Genomic DNA, 24360 nt, shown 5'->3' on the forward strand with positions numbered 1-24360 from the left:
GGTGTTTTGCAATTCCTCTTTCATTCCCTGATAGTTTCCTCGATGGTAATCTAAAAGGTCATCATCCTGGACCTTCACGAGAGTTTCTGTAATTGTATTCCATCTTAGAATATGGTGATCACACGATAGGGTGAGCTTTTCTCCTACTTGAATCATCTATCTATCTATCTATCTATCATACTATCTATGATATAGAGAGGGTCTATCATACCCTCTTCTGATGTTAGCACAAGGTCCCGAATGCTGTTACCTCGAGTGGGCTCAAGCACATGTGTGAGAAATGAGTCCTGCACCAGGTCTAGAAATTGATCTCCTTCAGCTTCTTGAGGTTATCTTGAGATGATTTCGGGGCTTTTTTTTTTTTAGTGTCCCCGCGGCTCATTCCTCGACCAGGCCTCCACCCCCAGGAAGCAGCCTGGGACTGCTGACTAACACCCAGGTACCTATTTTACTGCTAGGTAACAGGGGCATATGGTGAAAGAAACTCTGCCCATTGTTTCTCGCCGGTGCCTGGGATCAAACCCAGGACCACAGGATCACAAGTCCAGCGTGCTGTCCGCTCAGCCGACCGGCTCCCAGCTTGTGACGTTAGATTTACCCAATCTAACATATTGAACACTTTATTAGAAGGTCAGATTTTCCTGAGGGCCACTATCTTGCTAGTGACCTCGACAAGGACAGGAAGCCGGTGACTTGTTAAAGTCCCCCCCCTCTTCCTTTGTCTTGATTTTATTGAGCTGGCTTTTAACATTTCGTAGTGTTTGGCATTTATGGCTTCGGCGGGTAGGTAGTTCCATAGGTGAAACCTATGGTGGAACCCATAGGTTCCTATGGGTGAAAAAGCATCTCCTCTTTTCTGTCCTACATTCTGACTTGTTGAGCTTGGAAATGTTGCTCCTTGTTGGTGTTACATTTGACCTTTTGAAGAAGTTGCCTGGGATCAATATCCTCCAAATTGTTCGGTATTTTAAAAGTTTCATTGAGATCAGCCCTGTCATGTTTGGCTTGCAGTGCTGTTAGCCCTATGGCTTTCAATCATTCCTGGTATGAGAGTCAACTTAGTTCTGGAATGATTTTTGTTGCCGAGTGTTGAACTTTCTCGAAAGCAGATGTAACACATACAGGAAGCAACAGCTAAAAAGCTCAACAAGCCACACTGTAGGAGATAAAACATATGTTCCACCCATGGATATATCTACCCACTGAAGCTAATAAATGCCAAGACATAATTTCACTTTAGAATCCAGATAGAAAAAATCCTCAGGAACAATCAAGGAACCTTTGATGAGCTGTCGGCTTCCTGTCTCGTCGAGGCAACTAGGGAGACAGTGGTCTTCAGGTAAATATGGAGATATAGAGCCACAAAGGACCACAGCCTATAAGACGTTGACAAATAATAAAAAAAAAACTTGACATCAATATTTTGCCAGCAAACATGAGACATTGAAGTTAAGCTGAGGTTTAGCCCTGTCAATTTTATCCATCGGGTTACTCCATGAGCGATCATGACAATTTTAAGAGCAGCAGCATCATCATACATTTGTTTAGATGAATCATGTTGAGAACAGTAAGTACCTTTTTCATATATAACTTTTACAATACTTTTACATTAAACAACTTGCACAAGAGTTATTTTTCACAAGATCTTAAGATCATTTTAACTTTAAAATTTGAAGTTCAAAAGACACCTTTGCACCCAAATATAATTATCCAGGTATAGTAATAATAATATCTCAATAAATTCAAGATAAACAGAAACAGTACAAAGAAATGACTAAAAGGTTACATGTGTTGGTCTTACCAATATAAGATATAATATATTATATAAAGATATAATATAATATAAGATATAATTTAAGATATAAAGCAGTGCATGCTTTCTTGCAATTATTTCCATAGTAATAAATCTATGGGTAACTGAAGCGATTTGTATGGACTGTATCTTAATATGTACAAACATTATCTCTCGTGCCCTTGAGGCAATATACTCACCAAAATGCCAGCATACATGCCTCCTCCACGAGTCTAAGGAAGTGGTACACTCCGGCCTGGATCTTAGGAGCCTTCCCACCTACATTCACAAATGTGTAGAGCAAAATCATTCCAAACACAGCACTGAAGGCTATATCATCCAGCCGGTTGCATGGACCTTTTCTAATGTCGTGAGTGAAGATGGATCCTATACGAAGTGGATTTGCGCAGCACAAGAGCTATTAGGAATAAAGAGAAAGTGGCTATAGATAACATGTTAACATTATGACTACCGAGTCCCAAAGCCCCAAGCCTTTAAGGATGCACATAAATATTTTAAATTGTACTGTACTTGTATTTTGTAGTATTCCTGTACAAGATGATATGGTCTAAACATACAATACAGAGTCTCTTGCAATTTCATGGGAACAATATTAAAATACAATATTACATGTTTTTTTCTATTTGCTGTTACACAGGTTGCATTGCACAAAGTGCTGAATGGCTACCCTTTCCAATGCAGATCATTATGCTCACTCTCGTATACAAAAATATAATGCACAAAGCACTGCAGTTAAGTATCCACCTTAATTCTAAATTTGTCTATGACTATCTTTAATGTGATGACATCTAGTTCCAATTTAACTAAATATCAGGAAGTAATTTTGTTGGCACTACCATACCATAAAAACACAAGATGCAGCAATATGTAGGACTTACCTGGATAAGCACAAGAATACTGGTGGCTAGCCAGTGGCACGACACCAACACCAGGAAAACAATCAGGTACTTCCCAGCAAAGAGCGCAAAACACAGAACCTGCAAAAGTAAAGGTCACCTTAATTTAATAAATGTTTTGTACATTAATTTTGTTAGTATTATGAACAAAATGTACAAATCACCTTTGAGGAACACAAAGTAGCCATCACAACTGCAAGAAAAATGACAGGTTGGATAACAAGAACCTTTCAAACTAGAGATGCTATATCAAAGATGCCAATGATGATACTTTTAAACATGCTGGTGTTATCTAGAGTGCAAGAACTGTTGCACAATGACAGCCTCTTTAAAAGTTGAAGAAATTGCTAACCTGGAGAGTGTGCAGAGATCCATTACTGATAGAATCCACTCGGTAAAACATCTAAACTATTGGGACTGATTAAAATGCCTAAATCTGTATTCTCTTGAGTGCAGGTGGGAGAGATACATAATAATTTACACATGGAAAATAGTAGAGGGGCTGGTCCCAAACCTGCACACAGAAAAAACACCAAATGAGACCAGAAGGCATGGCAGGATGTGCAGAATACCCCCGTTGAAAGGCTGAGGTGCAACAGGTACTCTGAGAGAGAACTCTATCAACATCAGAGGCCCGAGACTGTTCAACACGCTTCCAATACACATAAGGTGTATAACTGGCTGACCCCTCACAGTGTTCAAGAGAACTTGGTAAACACCTCTAAAGAATACCTGATCAACCAGGCTGTGATTCACATGTCAGGCTGCGAGCAGCCGTATCCAACAGCCTGGTTGATCAGTCCAGCAATGAGGAGGCCTGGTCGAGGACCGGGCCACGGGTCCTTCCCCCATGCCCTCCCCTCCAAAAAAAAAAAAAAAAAAATCCTGCATCTTCCTCACCTCCAGCAATATACAGTAGCACCCAACAATGTCATACAACAAAATTGATACTTTTCTATAAACTGTCACTTAAATATGTTAAAAAATTCACTCTATCCTTACAATCTCATTCCAATTAGCCTTATTCCTTACAATTTCTCATGTGATATTAACAGTTAATCACACACTCGTGCACCAAATCTGCCTTTCTGTTGGAAACAAAAGGTGGACCTAAAGTTAAAGCTGCCAAGAACTAAATACAGGGAGGTGAACCAACATCAAGGGGTAAGGGAGGTGCATACAATGCCAGATTCAAGACATCTAAGGAAGCCTCTAAAAGAAGGACATTGAAAATTGGGGGGGACATCCTTCAATTTCAAAGCTGAATGACTACAGAAATGATGCGACTTTCAGAATAATAATTATTAAAAAGATAGTCTGGTAATCATAAGCAGCAGAGGCTTCAGATTCAATCAAATAAAAATCCAGATCAGACACGTTGTCATGACCTCACAGCAATAATTGAAAAAATTGCCTCGCTTGCCCGCAAGAAATGGTTTTGAGTAAATCTGCACAACCGAGGTATTTCTGTTTTATCAAAGGTAACACAGAAATGCACCCTAAATTATCAAGAGTCGAAATCTACTTCTAACTCAGATGATGGATATAATATCTCCTCAACTTTAAAAATATGCCCTCTGACCAAGTGCCTAGGCTAGGATTGGTTAAATGTCAACCAAGGTGCTGTGCTTTAGGAACCTAAACAAAACAAAAAGTTGACACCCATCACCGGACCAAGACAAGAGGACCAGCGCCAGGACCTATCATCAGAATAGAGCCCAATAAATGGGCTGCACAGGAAGAATTGGTTCCTTCATCGGGCACATCACTTGTGCCTGTGGCACTGAGAGCCAGGAGTCATTTAGATAACTAGCAGAGGAGGCTGAGAAGCTGAATGAGAGGTGCTCTAACAAGCAATACAACTACTGTGGCCAACGGCCATACCACGTTGAGAACATTGCTTCTCGTCCGATCAGCGAAGTTAAGCAACGTTGGGTTTGGTTAGTACTTGGATGGGTGACCGCCTAGGAACACCAAATGCTGTTGGCAATAATGTTTAGGAAATGTAGATGTTTATCTCTCAGAATGTTTGGTAATATGTTTATTGTTTTTGATGTGTGTATATGTATGTATTAACACGATGTACTGAACGGGGTGAGAATAGCTTGAGCTACCTCATCCCTTTGTGTGTATTTTACCTCAATAAACTTATTTCAATTTCAACTACTGTGCCAAACTAGCAGAAGAAGCAGGCAAGGAATGACACATCAATCAAGACAGCAAGAACAAAGGCCTCAATAATCTTCTTCCAAAAAGATAGAGAAGAACACAAGCTTTCCTACTAGGTAAGGTAATTATCAAGAGAACACACTTAAGATTTCCTATCAATAACATCCAGGAACTACAAAAGCACTGTAGTGTGATGCCCAAGTACATAAACAAGCTGCATCTAAGACACAACTTGCCATTAACTGACAAATAGAGGGACTTGGTAAATGCATTTCATTGGTTTGAGTGTGTATTCAAACTCACTTTACACACAATACCACTCTACACACAGTGTTCACTATACTGTAATGGATTATAATTATTACTATTTTAGAAAACACATTTTTCAGAACAAACTTTTATAATGAATCGGCACTGTAATTGGCAGCACTAAAGAAGATATGTTTGTCAAGCAAACCCTTGCTTTTCACAAGTTTAGAAAAATACAAAAATTGCTTTCTATAAGATGGTCATTTAACACCAAAATTTGCTAAGTTTGGGGCATAGTTCACCAAGCAAGAGTTGGCAGAGTTTTTTTGAAAAAGACCTCCTCAGAAACTTTCCTTAGCCTTGGCAATGACTCGTCAAGCAACCTGTCCTCTTACAAAGAACATCACATTTCACTCGTAAGCATTACATAAGGCCAAAAATTGTCATACTAGAAAATGGAAATGGCTCGCGAAAGTGAAGTACAGTACTGTCACCATTTTCTGGCGAGGAGAGGACACTTTAAATTGAATGTTTACTTGATGTTAGGAAACCTTAGGAAGATGGGATGCATCAAGGACACTGCAAATACTTTTGTGTACCTCAGTATTCTTGTAAATCTGTGCACTAGAACCAAGCAATAGGTAGGTTGTAATGTAAAAAGAAACAGACTGAATCTAATACAGTATTATATATTAATCTTCAACTTAAAACTTAAAACCAAATCCAAAGAATATATGGAAAGTCAGTAAGATATGTACAGTATAAACCAAATCTGAATACATGTAATATTACTGTAATGTGGAATTGTTAATTTGCCTAACTGAGACAACACAGATCTTAGTATTTAAATGACGGCACCTAATTATACAGTGATTCAGCTGACACTGCAACAGTAATGGTCTTTTCTATCATTTGTAGCCATTTCGTACTGTACAGTACTTACCTGAGGGGCAATGGAGCAGAAGTGCGATAAGGAGAGGAGAAGCAGACCTGCAGGGCTCAGGTTTCCTATGGAGGGTTCAGCCAGGCGTGTTGCCTTTGAGAAGGATGCCACAGACAGTGCCATAGCTACCAATGAAGCTCCTACTGACAACAGCTGCATCATCACTGCCAGAGAAAGGTAATAGAAGCTTCTTTAAATAATAATAGCCAAGTTCCTTAGCATATGCCTCTAAATTGCAAAACTCTACTTTAAAATTTAATACATTTTGTAGTAAATATTTAGCAACTCTAAAGTATTTACATCTAAAGAATAATAATCATAATAATGAATACCTAACTAATTTGTAAGCTTTAAGACTTGCCTAAAACATTGTTTACTTTTTAAAGCCAATTTAAAACAAAGTAATTAGCAGAACAAAATCTCCTTAAATAAAATGAATCCTTAAATTTACATATTATGGTTCATTTGTACATGTAAAGGTCAATAAAATGAGAATCTAAAAAGTTGATGAAAGGACAACCCAACAAAGATGGACAAGGCACACGAGACTAACATGTCTGGCTGATCTCGCCCTCCAGTGCTTGAGAAGGGATGGTGTGTGTCATAATATAAAGCTGCAAGATGAGCTGGGGCGCATCTTGCAGCAACGACGACAACACGTCCACATTTGCAGCATCTCTTTCTGCATGGACCCACAGCTCACGGTAAGGACGCCTCAGGGAACATGCTGCAGGGGTATAAGTGACAACACTTTAATGTGGATTAACATGAAACAACAGCTACATTATTGAAATATTAAATTCCTAGAGAGATAGATATTTAAGTTTTGCATTTTTGAAACTTTTAGTTGGATTAAGTAATTTAAGTGATTTAATTTAAATCTACACTATAACTAGCAAATACACACAGGGATTAGAAGATGTGTTCAAAATACTAATCCACTGACATTCTCATACAACATATTTGTTATATTTTTAATTTCATAACATCACACTTGAAAGGTCTGTGTATGTACCCTATGGTCTGTGTATGTGCTCTAAACATAATTACTGTACAGCTACACTTGTACTTTGGTGTTAACATAATGTTAATTTAATATAAAAATTCCATAACTCAATGCATGTACCTACTTATCCCTCCAAAAGGCCATCTCTTGATACACATCAATAAGTGACTTGAGAAAAACATTCACCCAACCTATACTCGTCAAACATACATACCAGTATTCATGTGTTTAAGATACTCACACACACACATACTTGTTATCCTTCCACCTTATATTCTACAATTTTTTACAAACTCCAATTTTCCTAATTCTATCCACATGCCACATATCACTTTCCACCATACATATATTGACATTCAATCACTATAAGCTCAAAAATTCTTGTTCACCATTTGTAGCTTCTCTGCTGCCCTCTCCGAGCTTGTTTTCGTCAACATTGACCATCATATTTCTTTGGTGATGATTGTGATCACGGCTCGGCACCAATGTTCCTTTTCTTACACTCTGAATCCCATAATATATCACATCCAAGGACCTAATATCAGGGAGAAAAATGAGCAGAAAATTATTTGTCATTCTCTGGAAAACACTCAATACTCAGGACTAATAAAACACCAATACATATCAAATACATATCACCTCAAAAATATACAAAACAGGAATTTCTATTATTTGTATAGTTGGGTGCAATAAAAATTAACTATTTGTGTGTAGATGAAAAGGTCCTTTCTGATCAAGCCACTTGGGCAACCCCTTTAGCAATGGCCAGTTCTTCCCAGGATATAACCAAAATTCCCAGTCTTGATGTAATAACAATAAAAAAAAAAAGTGTTGATTGTAATGAAATGCCTTTTTCTGATGGGTCTTTGATGACTCCATGTATATCAAATTGCACCAGGCTACTGGCTCAGCCAGTGAACCTTTTCAGTCATGAGCTGACCCAAAGGCAAACTGAAAGGGAAACAGAGGGGTCCAAGGACTCACTGCCGACCCACCAAAAAGTAACGTTTCATTACAATCAAATTTGGTTTTCTGGGAGGGCTCCATTGTTGGTTTCCCTGTTACTACATCACCATATAGAATGAAATATAAAAGGGGGAACTGAAAACACCAGCATATGAACCCATGAACATGAGTTCATGAACAGTTCCAAAGTATGTTTGTACAAAATGAGGATTTCATAGAACCGGACCCAATGCCAATTCCAGAGCACATTATAGAATACATAGAGATATCTTGAGACAAAGTGGAAAAATTACTCCTGGGGATAGGAAGAAATAAAGCAGTGGGACCTGATGGCGTTTCACCTTAAGTGCTGCGAGAATGTGCAACTGAGCTGAGCATTCCACTCCAATTAATATTCCAGACAGCCTTGTGCACAGGAGTCTTAGCAGATATATGGAAAAAGGCAAACATAGTATAGTGCCAATTTATAAAAATGGTAATCGAGAGGAACCTCTAAATTTTAGACCCGTATAATTAACAAGTGTGGTAGTCAAAACACTAAAAACAATAGTTAAAGCCAAATGGTTTGAACACCTAGGGAGTAATGACATAATAACAGACAGACTGTGCAGTTTTTGAACAGGAAAGGTCCTGTGTAACAAATCTACTTAGTTTTTATGATAAGAGCCACACGGAGATAATACAGAAAGAGGTGGTTGGGTTGACTGTGTCTATCTGGACCTAAAAAAGGCTTTTGAGAGTCCCACACAAGAGGCTGTTCTGGAAACTGGGACATGCTAGAGGAGTGACAGGGAGACTTCTGACATGGATGAAAAATTTTCTAATTGACAGACAGATGAGGATGGTAATCAGAGACAATATATCAGACAGGAGGAGTGTTACTAGTGGAGTACCACAGGGTTCAGTTCTTGCACTAGTAATGTTCATTGTCTACATAAGCGATCTACCAGAAGGAATACAGAGAGATTTGAACATGTTTGTGGATGATGCTAAGATACTAGGGAAAATAGGAGACTCAGACGATTGTAATGTCCTTCAAATCGCTGTAGATAAAATAAGTGCCTGGAGCGTAAAGTGGCAAATGGAATTCAATGTGAATAAATGTCATGTTATGGAATATGGAATCAGATAAAATACCACACAACTTACAAATTATGTGGAAAGGAATTACAGAACTCTAATAAAGAACGAGACACAGGGGTGGTTTTAGATAGTAAGCTGTTGCCAGAGGAACACATAAAGAACATTGTGAGATGCTTACAACTCCAGTTTTGTTTTTAATTATATGGATGGTGAAATACTAAAGAAACTGTTCATGAGTTTTGTGAGACCAAAATTGGAATATGTAGCAGTTGTATGGTGCCCAAATCTCAAGCAGCACATAAAGAAAATGTAAAAGGTGCAAAGGCATGCTACAAAATGGCTTCTGGAACTGAAAAACAAGAGTTATGAGGAGAAACTAGAGGTGAACCAATACTTCATTCAAAAGTAGAACAATGAAGTACAGTACTTAATAATTATAATAATAATAATAATAATAATTTTTATTTAGGTAAAGGTACATACATAAAGAGATTTTACAAAGTTTGTTGGCTTTATAGATAGAGCTAGTACATACAATGCCTAAAGCCACTATTACGCAAAGCGTTTCGGGCAGGAAAAAACACTAATGACTAAAGCTTAAAACTAATGGGTAAAAAGAAAAAAATGTGTTGAGTACAAATAAAAATAGAGGTAAAGGAGGGGGGAACATTGTTGACATCATCATAGTATGATGATGTCATACGTGAATTATCATATGAATTTGTCATATGATGATATCATATGAATTTGATATCATATGAATTTGTCATATGATGATGTCATATTTGTCATATGATGTCATATCATATCATATGATGTCATATGAATTATCATCATAGTATCTTCTTTGCGCTACTAACACTCAGTACAGTATTTTGTGTTACCCTCTCATCTAGTATATTAGAATGTAGAGATGCAACTTCATCAGTATTATTTATTTTATCAATTTATGATCGGGATAGTTATTACAGTATGCGAATTCAAATTCTGTTACAATCTTGAGGTTATCTTGAGATGATTTCGGGGCTTAGTGTCCCTGCAGCCCGGTCCTCGACCAGGCCTCCTTTTTGTTACACACCCCCAGGAAGCAGCCCGTAGCAGCTGTCTAACTCCCAAGTACTTATTTACTGCTAGATAACAGGGCATCAGGGTGAAAAACATTTTTGTCCATTTGTCTCCGCCTCCACCGGGGATCAAACCCGGAACCTCAGGACTATGAATCCGAAGCGCTGTCCACCCAGCTGTTAGGTGCGGTACAAGGTACCAATAATTATATATATGGGTTAGCTTAAGGACCTGCCCAAAATGCCATTCATGTTAATGGCTTTGCAAGAATGTGCTACTTAATCACTCATGTATGTACTTTCATAACCCACTGTACTTTCTTGTATATAAATAATAAATAAATAAATTATAATATGGGCGAGCAGAAAACACAATTGTAAAAGAGAAAGGAAATACTGTATTAGCAAAGCATTGGCTTCCAGTGGAACTAATATTCCAGGAATAGCCAAAGCCACTTAGCTGAAAGCATGAAGCAGAGGATTGACCCTGTCAGGGGGGGTCCCATGCTTCCTATATTGTCATCATGTGAGTGAGTGAAAGGGGGGGGGGTAAGCTGGCTGCAACCATGGATAATGTGAGCTGCTACCTTATAATATAAATTACTTGCAGCAACAATTGCTTGCCTTGCTATCAAAGGGTATCTAATTTTCTTCTGCTAGATGCTTGTTTAGTTTTACTTATGCTTTCTGGTGGTTTTCATTTATCTGCTTTGGGTTGATCTTTGATCCCCAAGGTTCCCCTTAACTTATAGCACTGGATTCTGGTGCTGGCTCCCAGTAGTCAAAGGTGAACCTCAGAGGCCTGGTGAATCTTCCCAAAGGATGGCTGTACTAGTGCTTAGCTTGGGGGAGATACTGAAGGGGGCCCACCAAGAAAGAGGAGGCATTGTCTAATGACAAATTGTCATAAAAGCTATTAACCAATTAGCTATTACTGTAATTCAATAATTTAAAAAAAATTCTAATCTATTTGCTAATGACATTTATATAAAAGAATTCCTCACTAACCTGAGGATGCTAGACTGCAGAAGGATGTGAGCAATAATTCTAAATGCCCATAAGCAGGGTGAGGATTTAGGTAACTTGTAACACATTCCTTCAGACTCGCACACGTTCTCGTCGAACCAATACCAGTACAAGCTGAATCCATTTACCACCACCAGAGGTATGACTGAAAAAAGTACAATGAGTTTAATTCACACATTATTCACTATTCTTAGTGCATTTTCAATTACACTTAAAATATAGTTTTTAAAAAGTACTGATTTAAGCAATTACCATAGCTTACATAACTTGACCAACCAACTTGTATAATTGCTATTTTCTGCCATGTTCCCCCCCTTTTTTTATTCCTTTTTTCAACTCAATTTATACTTTAAGCTCAATTACTATTAAGTTTTAGTTCATGTGTTTTTTTCCCCCCACACCTTGTCTGAAACATTATGCATATTAGTGACTTTAGGTATTGAATGTACTAGCTCTATCTTTAAATCCAACATTATGTTTGTAACTTATCTTCAATGTAAGTACCTTTACCTGAATAAAAAATCTAATCTAATAATGAAAATGCATTTAAGTATTTTTCCTATTGTTACAACAACTGTTTGTGGTTAAATATCATATACAGGTACTGTATTGTATTTTACAAACCAACACTGCATAGGGTGATTTAATTTTATTAAAAAAATGCTGAAAGATACCTATACAGTATGTTTAGGATATGCATCATAAAACTTTAAAATCGGTATGATTAAAGCTTGACATTACATGCTTGCATATGTTTATTAAATCAATTAATTACTTTATGAAATACTGTGTTCAAAGTGCCCATCATTGTATTGGATATGCAAATTTTGAGGAGAGTCCAGCAGAGGAGTGGTTTCTCCACTCCTCTGCTGGTCCCTCCACTCCTCTGCTGGTCCCTCCACTCCTCTGCTGGTCCCTCCACTCCTCTGCTGGTCCCTCCACTCCTCTGCTGGTCCCTCCACTCCTCTGCTGGTCCCTCCACTCCTCTGCTGGCCTCTCCACTTCCCCCACTGTTAATTACTGTACTACTACTCTTAATTCATCAAAGTCTTCTCTCCAATTTGCATCCTGTCTCAGAGTTGTTGCTAGACACGTTGCTATTGGAAGTACATCCTTTTCATACTTCTTCCTTCTCTTGGTTCCTACATTTTATCATATGCTTCACATTTCTCCCAAACTCTAAGCTTCCCCTTCCCATGTTTCCCACTGCCCTAAAGCACATGCAGCCTCACCTAGCAGCAGAACGGTGGTGAGGAACCAATCATGGGTTGCCTCGTCATTGTACATGTAGTAGGCCACGAGAACATCGGACGTAACGTCGAAGTAGAACATGCCCATAGAGAGGAGGGCCGTGAGCACGTCAAACCACCCAAATTTTGACATTTCCATTGGCTGCGTTAGTGTCTTGATTCCCTGGAAAAGAGATAAAGGATAAATGTGATATTAAGATGGAATGAGTGACTTAGGTATTGTTGTATTGATGGTATTAAGAGGTAAGTATTTTGGTCTTAAGGGAAAAAGGTGGGTATTGACTTCTCGATTGGAATGAGATGGGTATTTTGGTCTTTATGGGAATGAGAAGATGGGTTTTGTGGTCTTGATAAGTATGGAGTATTATGGTCTTGAAAGGAATATGTTTGCACACATATTAAGCATGTTACCATGAGAAAGTAATATTACCGAGGGAAAGTGAAGAGTATTATCATATGAATGTGAAGAAAATTATCACATGAATGTGAAGAAAATTATCACATGAATGTGAAGAAAATTATCACATGAATGTGAAGAATATTATCATATGAATGTGAAGAATATTATCACATGAATGTGAAGAATATTATCACATGAATGTAAAGAATATTATCACATGAATGTGAAGAATATTATCACATGAATGTGAAGAATATTATCACATGAATGTGAAAAATATGAAGAAATGGTATTGAATTAATTAATTACAAGACCTTCAGCTTCTAGCGATAATGTTCTTCACCCTCTCGTTGTAAGAATATCACAACGAGAGGGTGAAGAACATTACCACTAGAAGAAGAATATTTTGTAATTAATTAATTCAACACCAGTTCATGAACATTCCAAGACAAAAATCAAACATTAAAATGGTAAATAATTATTTATATCAGTAATAATTGGTATAATAAGCTAGTGCATGTAATAAATTATTAACTAAATTTACTAGTAAAATGATTCTCAAATGTATACTTATTAACTAAACTAACTAAACAAAGACAATTCCAAAACAAACTTAGCATGACCTATATATGATAGGTATAGTAGATTCTCGTGGGCGGAAGACATCTCCCGTCACTCAGGGTGCAGCCGCACCTCCACAGATCTCCAGTATCAGCTCTTGATACTGGTAATGGCTCAAAAGGGCCACCACTTACGGGCTATTCATGCCCGTGCCACCTTTTGGGTGGCTTAATCTTTATCAATCAGTCAATCGATTCTCGTGGGCAGAGTATACAAGAGTGGCGTTGGTTCGACTTCGCATCAACGTTGCTGACTTCGCATCAACGTTGCTGACTTCGCATCAACGTTGCTTACGTTCATTGAACGCGCTGGCCCTGCATCACAGGCAGTGGTGCGTGCTGATAAGGAGATGCGCTTTTCTTTACTCTTTTCTGGCTTTATTCTCGAACTAGTAACTCGACTGTACAAAAATTTTGCAACATTCTTGTTGAAATTGAGAAGAAATTACTAATTAAATTGCGAAAGAAGTGGCATTACTACTTTATTAGTAATTACCACCAGTCCGCCCACAGCACCACCGCTATGCCCAGAGCACCCCCCCCCAGAGAACCGCCCCCCCCCCCCAGAGCACCGCCGCCCCCCCCCCCCCCCGAGCACTGCCGGCCCCCCCCCAGAGCACCGCCACTCCGCCCAGAGCACCGCCGCGCCCCCCAGAGCACCGCCGCGCCCCCCAGAGCACCGCCGCGCCCCCCAGAGCACCGTCGCGCCCCCCAGAGCACCGCCGCGCCCCCCAGAGCACCGCCTCGCCCCCCAGAGCAACCGCCGCTCCGCCCACAGCACCGCCGCTCCGCCCACAGCACCGCCGCTCCGCCCACAGCACCACCGCTCCGCCCACAGCACCACCGCTCCGCCCACAGCACCGCCGCTCCGCCCACAGCACCGCCGCTCCGCCCACAGCACCACCGCTCCGCCCACAGCACCACCGCTCCGCCCACAGCACCACTGCTATGCCCAGAGAACCGCCGCGCCGTTCATAGCACCGCCGCCCACGCCCACACATCACACAACATAAGGAAGCAACAACGACCAGCCTGCGACGATAATGTCACAGACGGTATACTGACCCCACAGTTGTGTGGGGTCAACAAAGGTGTTGACCAAGAAGCAGCCATCAGGGAACACAACACTGGCCGCACTAATCATTGTGCTAAACAATCCTTTTTGTATTAACGACCTTTTTTTAGCCTTATTTCCTCCTTTCAACTTTCCCAATTGAAAATATGCTTGTTAAGGCAATCTTCTTCCGAAGGCTCTTAAGGTGGACCTTAAGAGCCTTCCGTATTAATATTCCCCAACCAATGTGCAAACTAGATGTAATACATATTTATTTATAAATAAAATTTAGTTATAAATAAATAATTAGGCGGTGAAACAAAGGTGAAATAAACTTTGTATTTTTGTAAATCGTCTTGGGGCTCTAACCTGATGCTTCAAAATCTATTGTATCTATACAAGGTATAAAGGATTGTTAAAATACTTATTTCAATTAAATAATTGGTATAGTGCGCCAAGTTGTCTTCCATATAACAAGCCGCGGCACCGAATTTCAAGTTAAATTGCATAAGTAATTGGCGCTAATCAGCGAAATTATATATATTGTACAGTACTGATTTCATTATCCAAATTGTAACGACCTTTTTTTTTATATTGAACCTTATGCCAGATAACTTAGATGTCATAAAAAATAGTATTATTATAATTAGAGTGTTCAACGCCATGTTTCCCCTAGAACACTATCAGTCAATAGTTACACCCAAATCCCATTTACGGTTAGGTGTAAATGGGCGAATGGCGGAGAATACCTTTTATGAGCCAGGGAGTTCAAATATAACTGTCCAATCACTCTCTCTTTTTAACAGCCTCCAGCATCAAGTTCCAGGTTAGTTAATGTCCCATGATGAACTGAGTTGCCGAGCAGAAACACTTTTGGCAAGGCTCTCATGTTTGTAAGTAATTAATTACCAAAGAAGGTACCAAGCCGGCCTCATGTTTTTAAGGTAATTATACAAAAAAGCACTTAGCCATTACGACAATATAGTGCTTGAAAAGGATAAGGATTTGGGCTGGGACGGGGGGAAAGGAATGGTGCCCAACCTCTTGGACAGTCAAGAATTGAACGCCGACCTGCAAGAAGCGAGACTGTCGCTCTACCGTCCAGTCCAAGTGTTTGGACTCATGTTTGTAAACAAACACTAGTATAATAATATATGCGCGGCCTAACCAGGCTGTGCCATCCCGGCAACAAATCACTTGGATGCCACCATATAATTACATGTCAGCGGCGGCTGTATATAATTAACACTGTGTATCTACCAAACCTCCACAGTATGATATTTCAAATGTATTTTATATTAATTTAAAGCTATTATTACGGATTAAAAAAACGCACTTATGTTACTATGTATTTCATGTAAATTATTGACAGGTTTTTCGCACTCTGAGACTATATGACTTGATAAAGCACTCAGGAGAGTGTGTAAGACTTTGTGTATCTCAAGGCTTAACATGAATTACATAGCAAGATAAGTGTGGTTTTATCCTTTGTCATTATGTTTGAAATAAGACATTTCCATAACTGAGATGATAATAATAATAACAATAATAATAAAAACAAATTATTAATATTAGCGAGTTGTGTGCATCTCGTTACAAGTAGAGTGGACCTGGTGACAAGGGATTATTATACTTGGTAAACCTCGTGACGAGAAGCAACACCAAGTTAATGATTTGCAAGGAATGATGAGATCACTGGCAAGCACAGAGAAGGGGGTGTGTTGAGGCATGTCTGTGTTGGCTAGGGGAGAGCCAGGGGTGGAGAGGGGAGAGCCAGGGGTGGAGAGGGGAGAGCTAGTGGCCTGGTAGCCTGGTAGTGGCCTGGTAGCCTGGTGGTTAGCGCGCAGGACTCGTAATTCTGTGGCGCGGGTTCGATTCCCGCACGAGGCAGAAACAAATGGGCAAAGTTTCTTTCACCCTGAATGCCCCTGTCACCTAGCAGTAAATAGGTACCTGGGAGTTAGTCAGCTGTCACGGGCTGCTTCCTAGGGGTGGAGGCCTGGTCGAGGACCGGGCCGCGGGGACACTAAAAGCCCCGAAATCATCATCTCAAGATAACCCATCTCATCTCAAGATAACCCATCTCTCAAGGGGTGGAGAGGGGAGAGCCAGGGGTGGAGAGGGGAGAGCCAGGGGTGGAGAGGGGAGAGCCAGGGGTGGAGAGGGGAGAGCCAGGGGTGGAGAGGGGAGAGCCAGGGGTGGAGAGGGGAGAGCCAAGGGTGGAGAGGGGAGAGCCAGGGGTGGAGAGGGGAGAGCCAAGGGTGGAGAGGGGAGAGCCAGGGGTGGAGAGGGGAGAGCCAGGGGTGGAGAGGGGAGAGCCAGGGGTGGAGAGGGGAGAGCCAAGGGTGGAGAGGGGAGAGCCAGGGGTGGAGAGGGGAGAGCCAGGGGTGGAGAGGGGAGAGCCAGGGGTGGAGAGGGGAGAGCCAGGGGTGGAGAGGGGAGAGCCAGGGATGGAGAGGGGAGAGCCAGGGGTGGAGAGGGGAGAGCCAGGGGTGGAGAGGGGAGAGCAAAGGGTGCAGAAGGGAGAGGGGAGAGCCAAGGGTGGAGAGGGGAGAGCAAAGGGTGCAGAAGGGAGAGGGGATAGCCAAGGGTGGATAAGGGAGAGCCAAGGGTGCAGAAGGGAGAGGGGAGAGCCAAGGGTGCAGAAAGGAGAGGGGAGAGCCAAGGGTGGAGAGGGGAGAGCCAAGGGTGGAGAGGGGAGAGCCAAGGGTGGAGAGCGGAGAGCAAAGGGTGCAGAAGGGAGTGGAGAGAGCCAAGGGTGCAGAAGGGAGAGGGGGAGAGCCAAGGGTGGAGAAGGGAGAGCCAAGGGTGCAGAAGGGAGAGGGGAGAGCCAAGGGTGCAGAAGGGAGAGGGGAGAGCCAAGGGTGCAGAAGGGAGAGGGGAGAGCCAAGGGTGCAGAAGGGAGAGGGGAGAGCCAAGGGTGCAGAAGGGAGAGGGGAGAGCCAAGGGTGCAGAAGGGAGAGGGGGGGGCCGGGTCACGGGAAGTACTCACCTGTTTAGTGACCTGTCTGGCCCCAGCAGCTCCAGCAGCCAGGACTTTGCCAGCACCGTTGGTAGCGTTGTTGAGCTGAACCCTCATCTCCTCCATCTTGGGCTTGATCTCTCCTGTGTGTGGGTTACAATTTATATTACCCTGCAAACATTATTCCAATATTCTTTTTAAAGACAAACGTTTATTATGTATGTGTGTGTGTGTGTGTGTGTGTGTGTGTGTGTGTGTGTGTGTGTGTGTGTGTGTGTGTGTGTGTGTGTGTGTGTGTAATTACATAAGTGTAGTTACAGGATGAGAGCTACGCTCGTGTGTGTGTGTGGAGTGAATTTAAATTATGATGAGAACCTATCCATATATTTGTTTTAATATAATGCTATGTAGGGTCAAGATCCTAGCAACATCTACTACACTGACGTGTTTTTAATCTAATCCAATTGATTTCTAGGATTTATATCGTTCAATAAATATATTTTATAGATAGCCGCTTGCGTCCTAAGGCACCACTCTGTGTATTCTCCTAGTAACAGCCTAGCCTTTTCATATAGCCTAGTAAATGTGTTATTCAGCCTTACTGTACAAAATCATGTTTATCCATCACTGTATAACCCCGATATCTACCCACCACCACTGTATAACCCCGATATCTACCCACCACCACTGTATAACCCCGATATCTACCCACCACCACTGTATAACCCTCCTTTTTAATACGATGGTTCTTTTAGATTATGAAACCACAAATTACAACCAATAACAAGCTATTTCTAAATGTGTCACATGGAGATAACAAAACATGTCCCGCTGTTGTTAGGTAGGCTATTATATGCCCGAAACGCTTTGCGTAATAGTGGCTTTAGGCATTGTATGTACTAGCCCTATCTATAAATCCATCACTCTTTGTAAAATCTCTTGTATGTATGCACCTTACCTAAATAAACATTTGATTTGATTTGATTTGATTTGATGCCTTTTGTACTCACAAGACTATCTTCAGTATGTTCTCATTATATAAAGCTTGTCTGCATTATATTTGGTCACCAGACGATAATTTCAGCTCAGTTGCAAACTCCATGAAACTTTACGTTTACAATGTGGTAATTTGTTCATATTTACTACGTTCCCAAGACTGTCAATGATATTCTAGCACACTTTCCTTTTTAACTCGCACTTTAGTGTCTGACAACCATTTCCAAAACCTGTTCCACAAATTTCTAGGGAATTTCCTGGAAGGCTTGTAACAGCCGTCTCAGGCAGCTGGACGTGAGCAACTACTGCTCTGGTGCATAGTGCATTCATGGGTGTCCCCCCTCTCCTGTGCCCCCCTGCCACTGTGTCCCCCTTCCTGTGTCCCCCCCACCATAGTGTCAACCCTCCCGTGGCACCCCCTTCGCCCCATGGTGTCATTTGGCTATAGCGAGGCAATCCTTCACGCTGGCTGAGTCAGGGGCGACGTATCAAATAGCGTCCAGACACGACATCCATCCATCCCACTTGCTCAAGTTGCTGACGGGGTGTTGATACACGTTTTATTATCTTGAACCTGTTTATCGACCCGGTTATATTGTTGATAATTTTTTGCATTCCAGACACTCTGGAAAATGATTTTGAAAAAAAAGAGAGAGAGAGAGAGAGAGAGAGAGAGAGAGAGAGAGAGAGAGAGAGAGAGAGAGAGAGAGAGAGAGAGAGAGAGAGAGAGAGAGAGAGAGAGAGAGAGAGAGAGAGAGAGAGAGAGAGAGAGAGAGAGAGAGAGAGAGAGAGAGAGAGAGAGAGAGAGAGAGAGAGAGAGAGAGAGAGAGAGAGAGAGAGAGAGAGAGAGAGAGAGAGAGAGAGAGAGAGAGAGAGAGAGAGAGAGAGAGAGAGAGAGAGAGAGAGAGAGAGAGAGAGAGAGAGAGAGAGAGAGAGAGAGAGAGAGAGAGAGAGAGAGAGAGAGAGAGAGAGAGAGAGAGAGAGAGAGAGAGAGAGAGAGAGAGAGAGAGAGAGAGAGAGAGAGAGAGAGAGAGAGAGAGAGAGAGAGAGAGAGAGAGAGAGAGAGAGAGAGAGAGAGAGAGAGAGAGAGAGAGAGAGAGAGAGAGAGAGAGAGAGAGAGAGAGAGAGAGAGAGAGAGAGAGAGAGAGAGAGAGAGAGAGAGAGAGAGAGAGAGAGAGAGAGAGAGAGAGAGAGAGAGAGAGAGAGAGAGAGAGAGAGAGAGAGAGAGAGAGAGAGAGAGAGAGAGAGAGAGAGAGAGAGAGAGAGAGAGAGAGAGAGAGAGAGAGAGAGAGAGAGAGAGAGAGAGATTGTCACATGCCGACAGTAAGTCACAATAGCGTGCCTGAAAATTGAAACACTCAACCCACAAATCGGAAAATAAAGAACTTGACAACATATCGGTCCGCCCTGGACCATTATAAAGTTGTCTGAGAGAGAGGCACAACACACACACACCAAAGAGCCAAAGCTCAACCCCCGCAAACACAACTAGGTGAGCACACACACACACAAAGAATATTAGTGATTAGTAACTGAAAATAAAAATGTGACGAAACAAAAAATTAATGAAAAGAGGAATCGAGGGATCCAGTTGATCGCCCTCTGCTCTGGTCCAAGGAGCCACATGGTGGATAAGGGACAAAGCTCACCTAGTGTTGGCCAGGCGTGGGTTCTGGTGGTGGAGCGGACGGTTGCCCACCTGCCAGCTGTGGCAGAAGGGACATCAATAAGAAGGTAACTCTAGGCTGTCTGGTAGATGGTGTTCTTGTGCACGCGTTTTGACTGCATGAGGCTATGCATTGACGCATGACTTGGTGTTTCTGTGATGCTGGCTATTCTAATGTTAATTCTAATATTATTAATTCTGCTAGAATTTACCTACTTAAAATTATCTGTTAGATTAAGGACCTGCCCGAAACCCTGCGCTTACTAGTGGCTTTACAAGATTGTAAATACTATGCTATGTATTCTCTCAAACCCAATGTACCTTCTTGTATATAAATAAATAAATAAACAAATAAATAAATAAATAAATGTCTAGTAATGTGCTGTACACTGTTTTGTCTACAGGTGTAGGAAATTTCAAGTCACTGCTTGTAACGTGTTGCCAAACACTTCAATCACTATCCTGGTGATTTAAGGCCATGAACCGATTTACTTCTAGGACACACAGCATAGAGAAAGGCATGACAGGTACTAAGTCATTGTAGAGGTAGATGTGGAGAGAAAAAAAAAACATTGGTCCGACAAAAGTGGGGAGCTATGAAAGCATACATATCGATAGAGCTGGATGACATTAGAGGAGATTTTAACATAAGAACCCTCATTGATACAGAGAGCAGTAAAAACTGTTTATTCCTACACCTATGAAACAGATGTAGGAATAAACACAGTATTTGCGGGGAGAATGCCAGAAATAGAAGAAACGTTTGTAACGGTTCTATTGTTACGTAAAGTATGGTGACAAATAAACACAGACACTAAGACACTATATATATATTTGGTCGAATATACAGAAGTACACAGGTGATACTTTGGTGTGAGTTGAGCGCACTGAGCGTCGGTACAGTATCTCGCAAGTGTCTGCTCTAGACCACACTTGAAAGTAGACTAGTTAATGTTCGCTACACCGCTGCTTATATTGCTCGGGCATCTCACCGTGTTGCCCGGGCAACGCCTCACCTCATTCATCTCCAAAGGTTGACAGGAACATTAACACTATATTTGGAGCGAGTATATTATTGGGATAATCTACTCGCTACACGTTGCAGGCATTGAGACCCAGATAGGAAAAGAAAAAAAACAGCACCAAAAAAGAAACTGCAGAAACAGAAGGCAGAAACAAAAAAACGAAACGAAAATTTGGACTATATGGGTACCTATTTGGAAGGCCAACTGACAGAGTTGAGTGTGAAATGTGAGACGTTGAATATTAAGTTAGGAGTAAAAAAAAATACCAACCTGAACCTGAAAAATACCAAAAATACCACTTGATCCAGCCCAATACCCCACCCTCAGGCTGTGAGCTGCCTCTGAACACAGTAACAATGAAGAGCCAACCACTCTGGTACACTAATGTTGATGGAATGTCAAAGTGAATGAACTTAAAAGAAACAACTGACGACATAAACCCCCATGTAGTAGCAATATTAACAATGAAAATAGCTGATATTAACACACTAATGCAATATTCCCTAGAAAACACAAGAAGGCAAAGGAAGGAAGGAAGGAAGGAAGGAAGGAAGGAAGGAAGGAAGGAAGGAAGGAAGGAAGGAAGGAAGGAAGGAAGGAGAGGGGGGAGAGAGAGAGAGAGAGGGAGAGAGAGAGAGAGAGAGAGAGAGAGAGAGAGAGAGAGAGAGAGAGAGAGAGAGAGAGAGAGAGAATGGATTAGGGGGAGAAGAGGGAGGAAGGATTAGGGAAGAGAGGAGAGGGAGGAAGGATTAGGGAGAGAGGAGAGAGAACAAAGGATTGGGGAGGAGAGGAGAGAAGGAAGGATTAGGGAAGAGAGGAGAGGAGAGGAAGGATTAGGGAGAGAAGAGAGAGAAGGAAGGATTAGGGGAGAGAGGAGAGGGAGGAAGGATTAAGGGAGAGAGGAGAGGGAGGAAGGATTAGGGAGAGAGGAGAGAGAGGAAGGATTAGGGGGAGAGGTGAGAGAGGAAGGATTAGGGGGGAAAGGAGAGGGAGGAAGGATTAGGGAGAGAGGAGAGGGAGGAAGGATTAGGGAGAGAGGAGGGAGAGGAAGGATTAGGGAAGAGAGGAGAGGGAGGAAGGATTAGGGAGAGAGGAGAGGAGAGGGAGGAAATAAGGATTAGGGAGAGGAGAGAGAAGGAAGGATTTGGGGGAGAGGAGAGAGAAGGAAGGATTAGGGAGAGAGGAGAGAGAAGGAAGGATTAGGGAGAGAGGAGAGAGAAGGAAGGATTAGGGAGAGAGGTGAGAGCAGGAAGGTTTAGAGGGGAGAGGAGAGGGAGGAAGGATTAGGGAGAGAGGAGAGAAGGAAGGATTAGGGGAGAGAGGAGAGGGAGGAAGGATTAGGGAGAGAGGAGAGGAAGGATTAGGGGGAGAGGTGAGAGAGGAAGGATTAGGGGGAGAGGTGAGAGAGGAAGGATTAGGGGGGAAAGGAGAGGGAGGAAGGATTAGGGAGAGGAGAGGGAGGAAGGATTAGGGAGAGAGGAAGAATTAGGGAAGAGAAGAGAGGGAGGAAGGATTAGGGAGAGAGGAGAGGAGAGGGAGGAAATAAGGATTAGGGAGAGAGGAGAGAGAAGGAAGGATTAGGGGGGAGAGGAGAGAGAAGGAAGGATTAGGGGGGAGAGGAGAGAGAAGGAAGGATTAGGGGGGAGAGGAGAGAGAAGGAAGGATTAGGGGGGAGAGGAGAGAGAAGGAAGGATTAGGGGGGAGAGGAGAAAGAAGGAAGGATTAGGGAGAGAGGAGAGGGAGGAAGGATTATGAGGGAAGGAAAGGGAGGAAGGATTAGGGAGGGGAGGAGAGGGAGAAAGAACGAACAAAGAATTATGGCTAGGGCAGCCCGTGTCTGCCGTGGCCATAATTAAGATGTTTACAATTAGTCTTTGCGTGGCTATCGACCACAAACATCCATTTGTTGCTAAACGCGGCGCCTTCTCAGATGACTTGGCGGTGAACAAACATTATAGCGCTATTTTGGAGGGGGAAAAGTAATTTTCTAGTTCTGCGAACAAAAAAGTGCACATTGACTCAACAACAAAAGGATTAAACTGCGTATTATAGCAAATACGTCCAATTTTACAACTAAAAACTATAGACACCCCTAGATTGCTGCAATTCTTCTAAAATAAAAACTAAAATGTATTCGGACGAACTCAAAGTTTCTTTAAAAAATATAAAATATTACCTATAACAAAAAAAAGACCTTATTTTGTTATAGGCCTAGAGTCCATTCTAAAGAGAAATATGAACATCTCCGTATCTACTTTCTCTGTAACTAGCTGACATTGTAACTATAAGGTGTGAAGGATAGATGAAATTGTTTATGTAATAATCTAAGATGAGGTCAGATAAAGACCTTTTGTGCCCTCTGTGATGCTTTTTGCGCTACCGCTCACAGGATGGGTATGGGGTGCACAATAAACTAGCCGCCTCCGGCGGCAACAATCAAAATGTCTCATTTTCCCTTCCATCCCGTGTCATGATAACCTTTTGTTTGGTAGTACTCACGTAGCTTGTATGCGTTCCGGGGGCTGACGGGGAGGGTGGCGGCCGTGTCACCGCTCCTGCAGGAGGTGCTGCGTAGGGACTGCACGTCCAAATCATCTAAATTAGGGTAGCGGTTAGTGGGCGGGCTGTCGGTGCCATTGGACGGGGCATACTCGGGGTTGGTGAAGCCGAGGTCCCCGTTCTCATCCCCATCTTGGTCACGGGAGGTCATCTTGAGAGTTAATCACACGTCACAACTTGCTGCAGTACCTAAGTTCTTCTGATAAGTTCATGGTAGTCCTACCGCTTAAACCTGACAGCTGCTCTTCACTGATGAAACATTTTTCTTCTGCATTCCTGAAAAAAAATAAAACGTTTAGTACAATTGAACAATACGGAAGCTTGAAACGTTCCCTTCTCCAAAAATGTGCTTCTATTTGTATATCTCGAGATTGACCTGCGCCATTTCTCTTCCTGATTTTCATTTTTTTTAATGTGTAGACCATCAAAACCTTTCTCCTGACACTTTAGCAAGACCTCCACCCACAAATTTATTTTCTCACGCAAAAAATATAACTTTTTATCGGGACACATCCAATGATAATGTCTTGCCAGCAACCTGTCGGCCACAGATGTTCAAATTTGTAATTACATCTTTCGTAATTGCAGGCTACGAAATCCTATTAACATACCC

At 41.8% G+C, this 24360-nt stretch overlaps 1 protein-coding gene and 1 non-coding gene across 5 annotated transcripts in view; one reads left to right on the forward strand and one right to left on the reverse strand.

Moving 5' to 3' along the window:
• LOC123767408 (XK-related protein 7) overlaps positions 1 to 24360 on the reverse strand; it is a 98158-nt gene that overhangs the window by 5458 nt on the left and 68340 nt on the right. For 3 of the 4 annotated variants that reach the window (XM_069313050.1, XM_069313052.1, XM_069313051.1), the window contains exons 2-10: positions 23688 to 24023; positions 17532 to 17644; positions 12448 to 12628; positions 11198 to 11360; positions 7466 to 7611; positions 6624 to 6797; positions 6071 to 6234; positions 2692 to 2790; positions 1993 to 2210 (exon numbers count right to left, since the gene is read on the reverse strand). In XM_069313050.1, coding sequence (XP_069169151.1) covers positions 1993 to 2210; positions 2692 to 2790; positions 6071 to 6234; positions 6624 to 6797; positions 7466 to 7611; positions 11198 to 11360; positions 12448 to 12628; positions 17532 to 17644; positions 23688 to 23898 — 1469 coding nt within the window. In that variant the 5' untranslated portion in view covers positions 23899 to 24023. Of the gene's footprint in view, positions 1 to 1992; positions 2211 to 2691; positions 2791 to 6070; positions 6235 to 6623; positions 6798 to 7465; positions 7612 to 11197; positions 11361 to 12447; positions 12629 to 17531; positions 17645 to 18511; positions 18746 to 23687; positions 24024 to 24360 lie in introns of those variants that run through there. The other variant, XM_069313053.1, reaches the window with a different exon arrangement.
• On the forward strand, positions 4580 to 4698 carry LOC123767481 (5S ribosomal RNA). The gene has a single exon (XR_006773976.1). It is a non-coding gene; the product is annotated as a 5S ribosomal RNA (ribosomal RNA).

Source organism: Procambarus clarkii, chromosome 74, assembly GCF_040958095.1.
Source record: "Procambarus clarkii isolate CNS0578487 chromosome 74, FALCON_Pclarkii_2.0, whole genome shotgun sequence".
Lineage (NCBI taxonomy): Eukaryota > Metazoa > Arthropoda > Malacostraca > Decapoda > Cambaridae > Procambarus > Procambarus clarkii.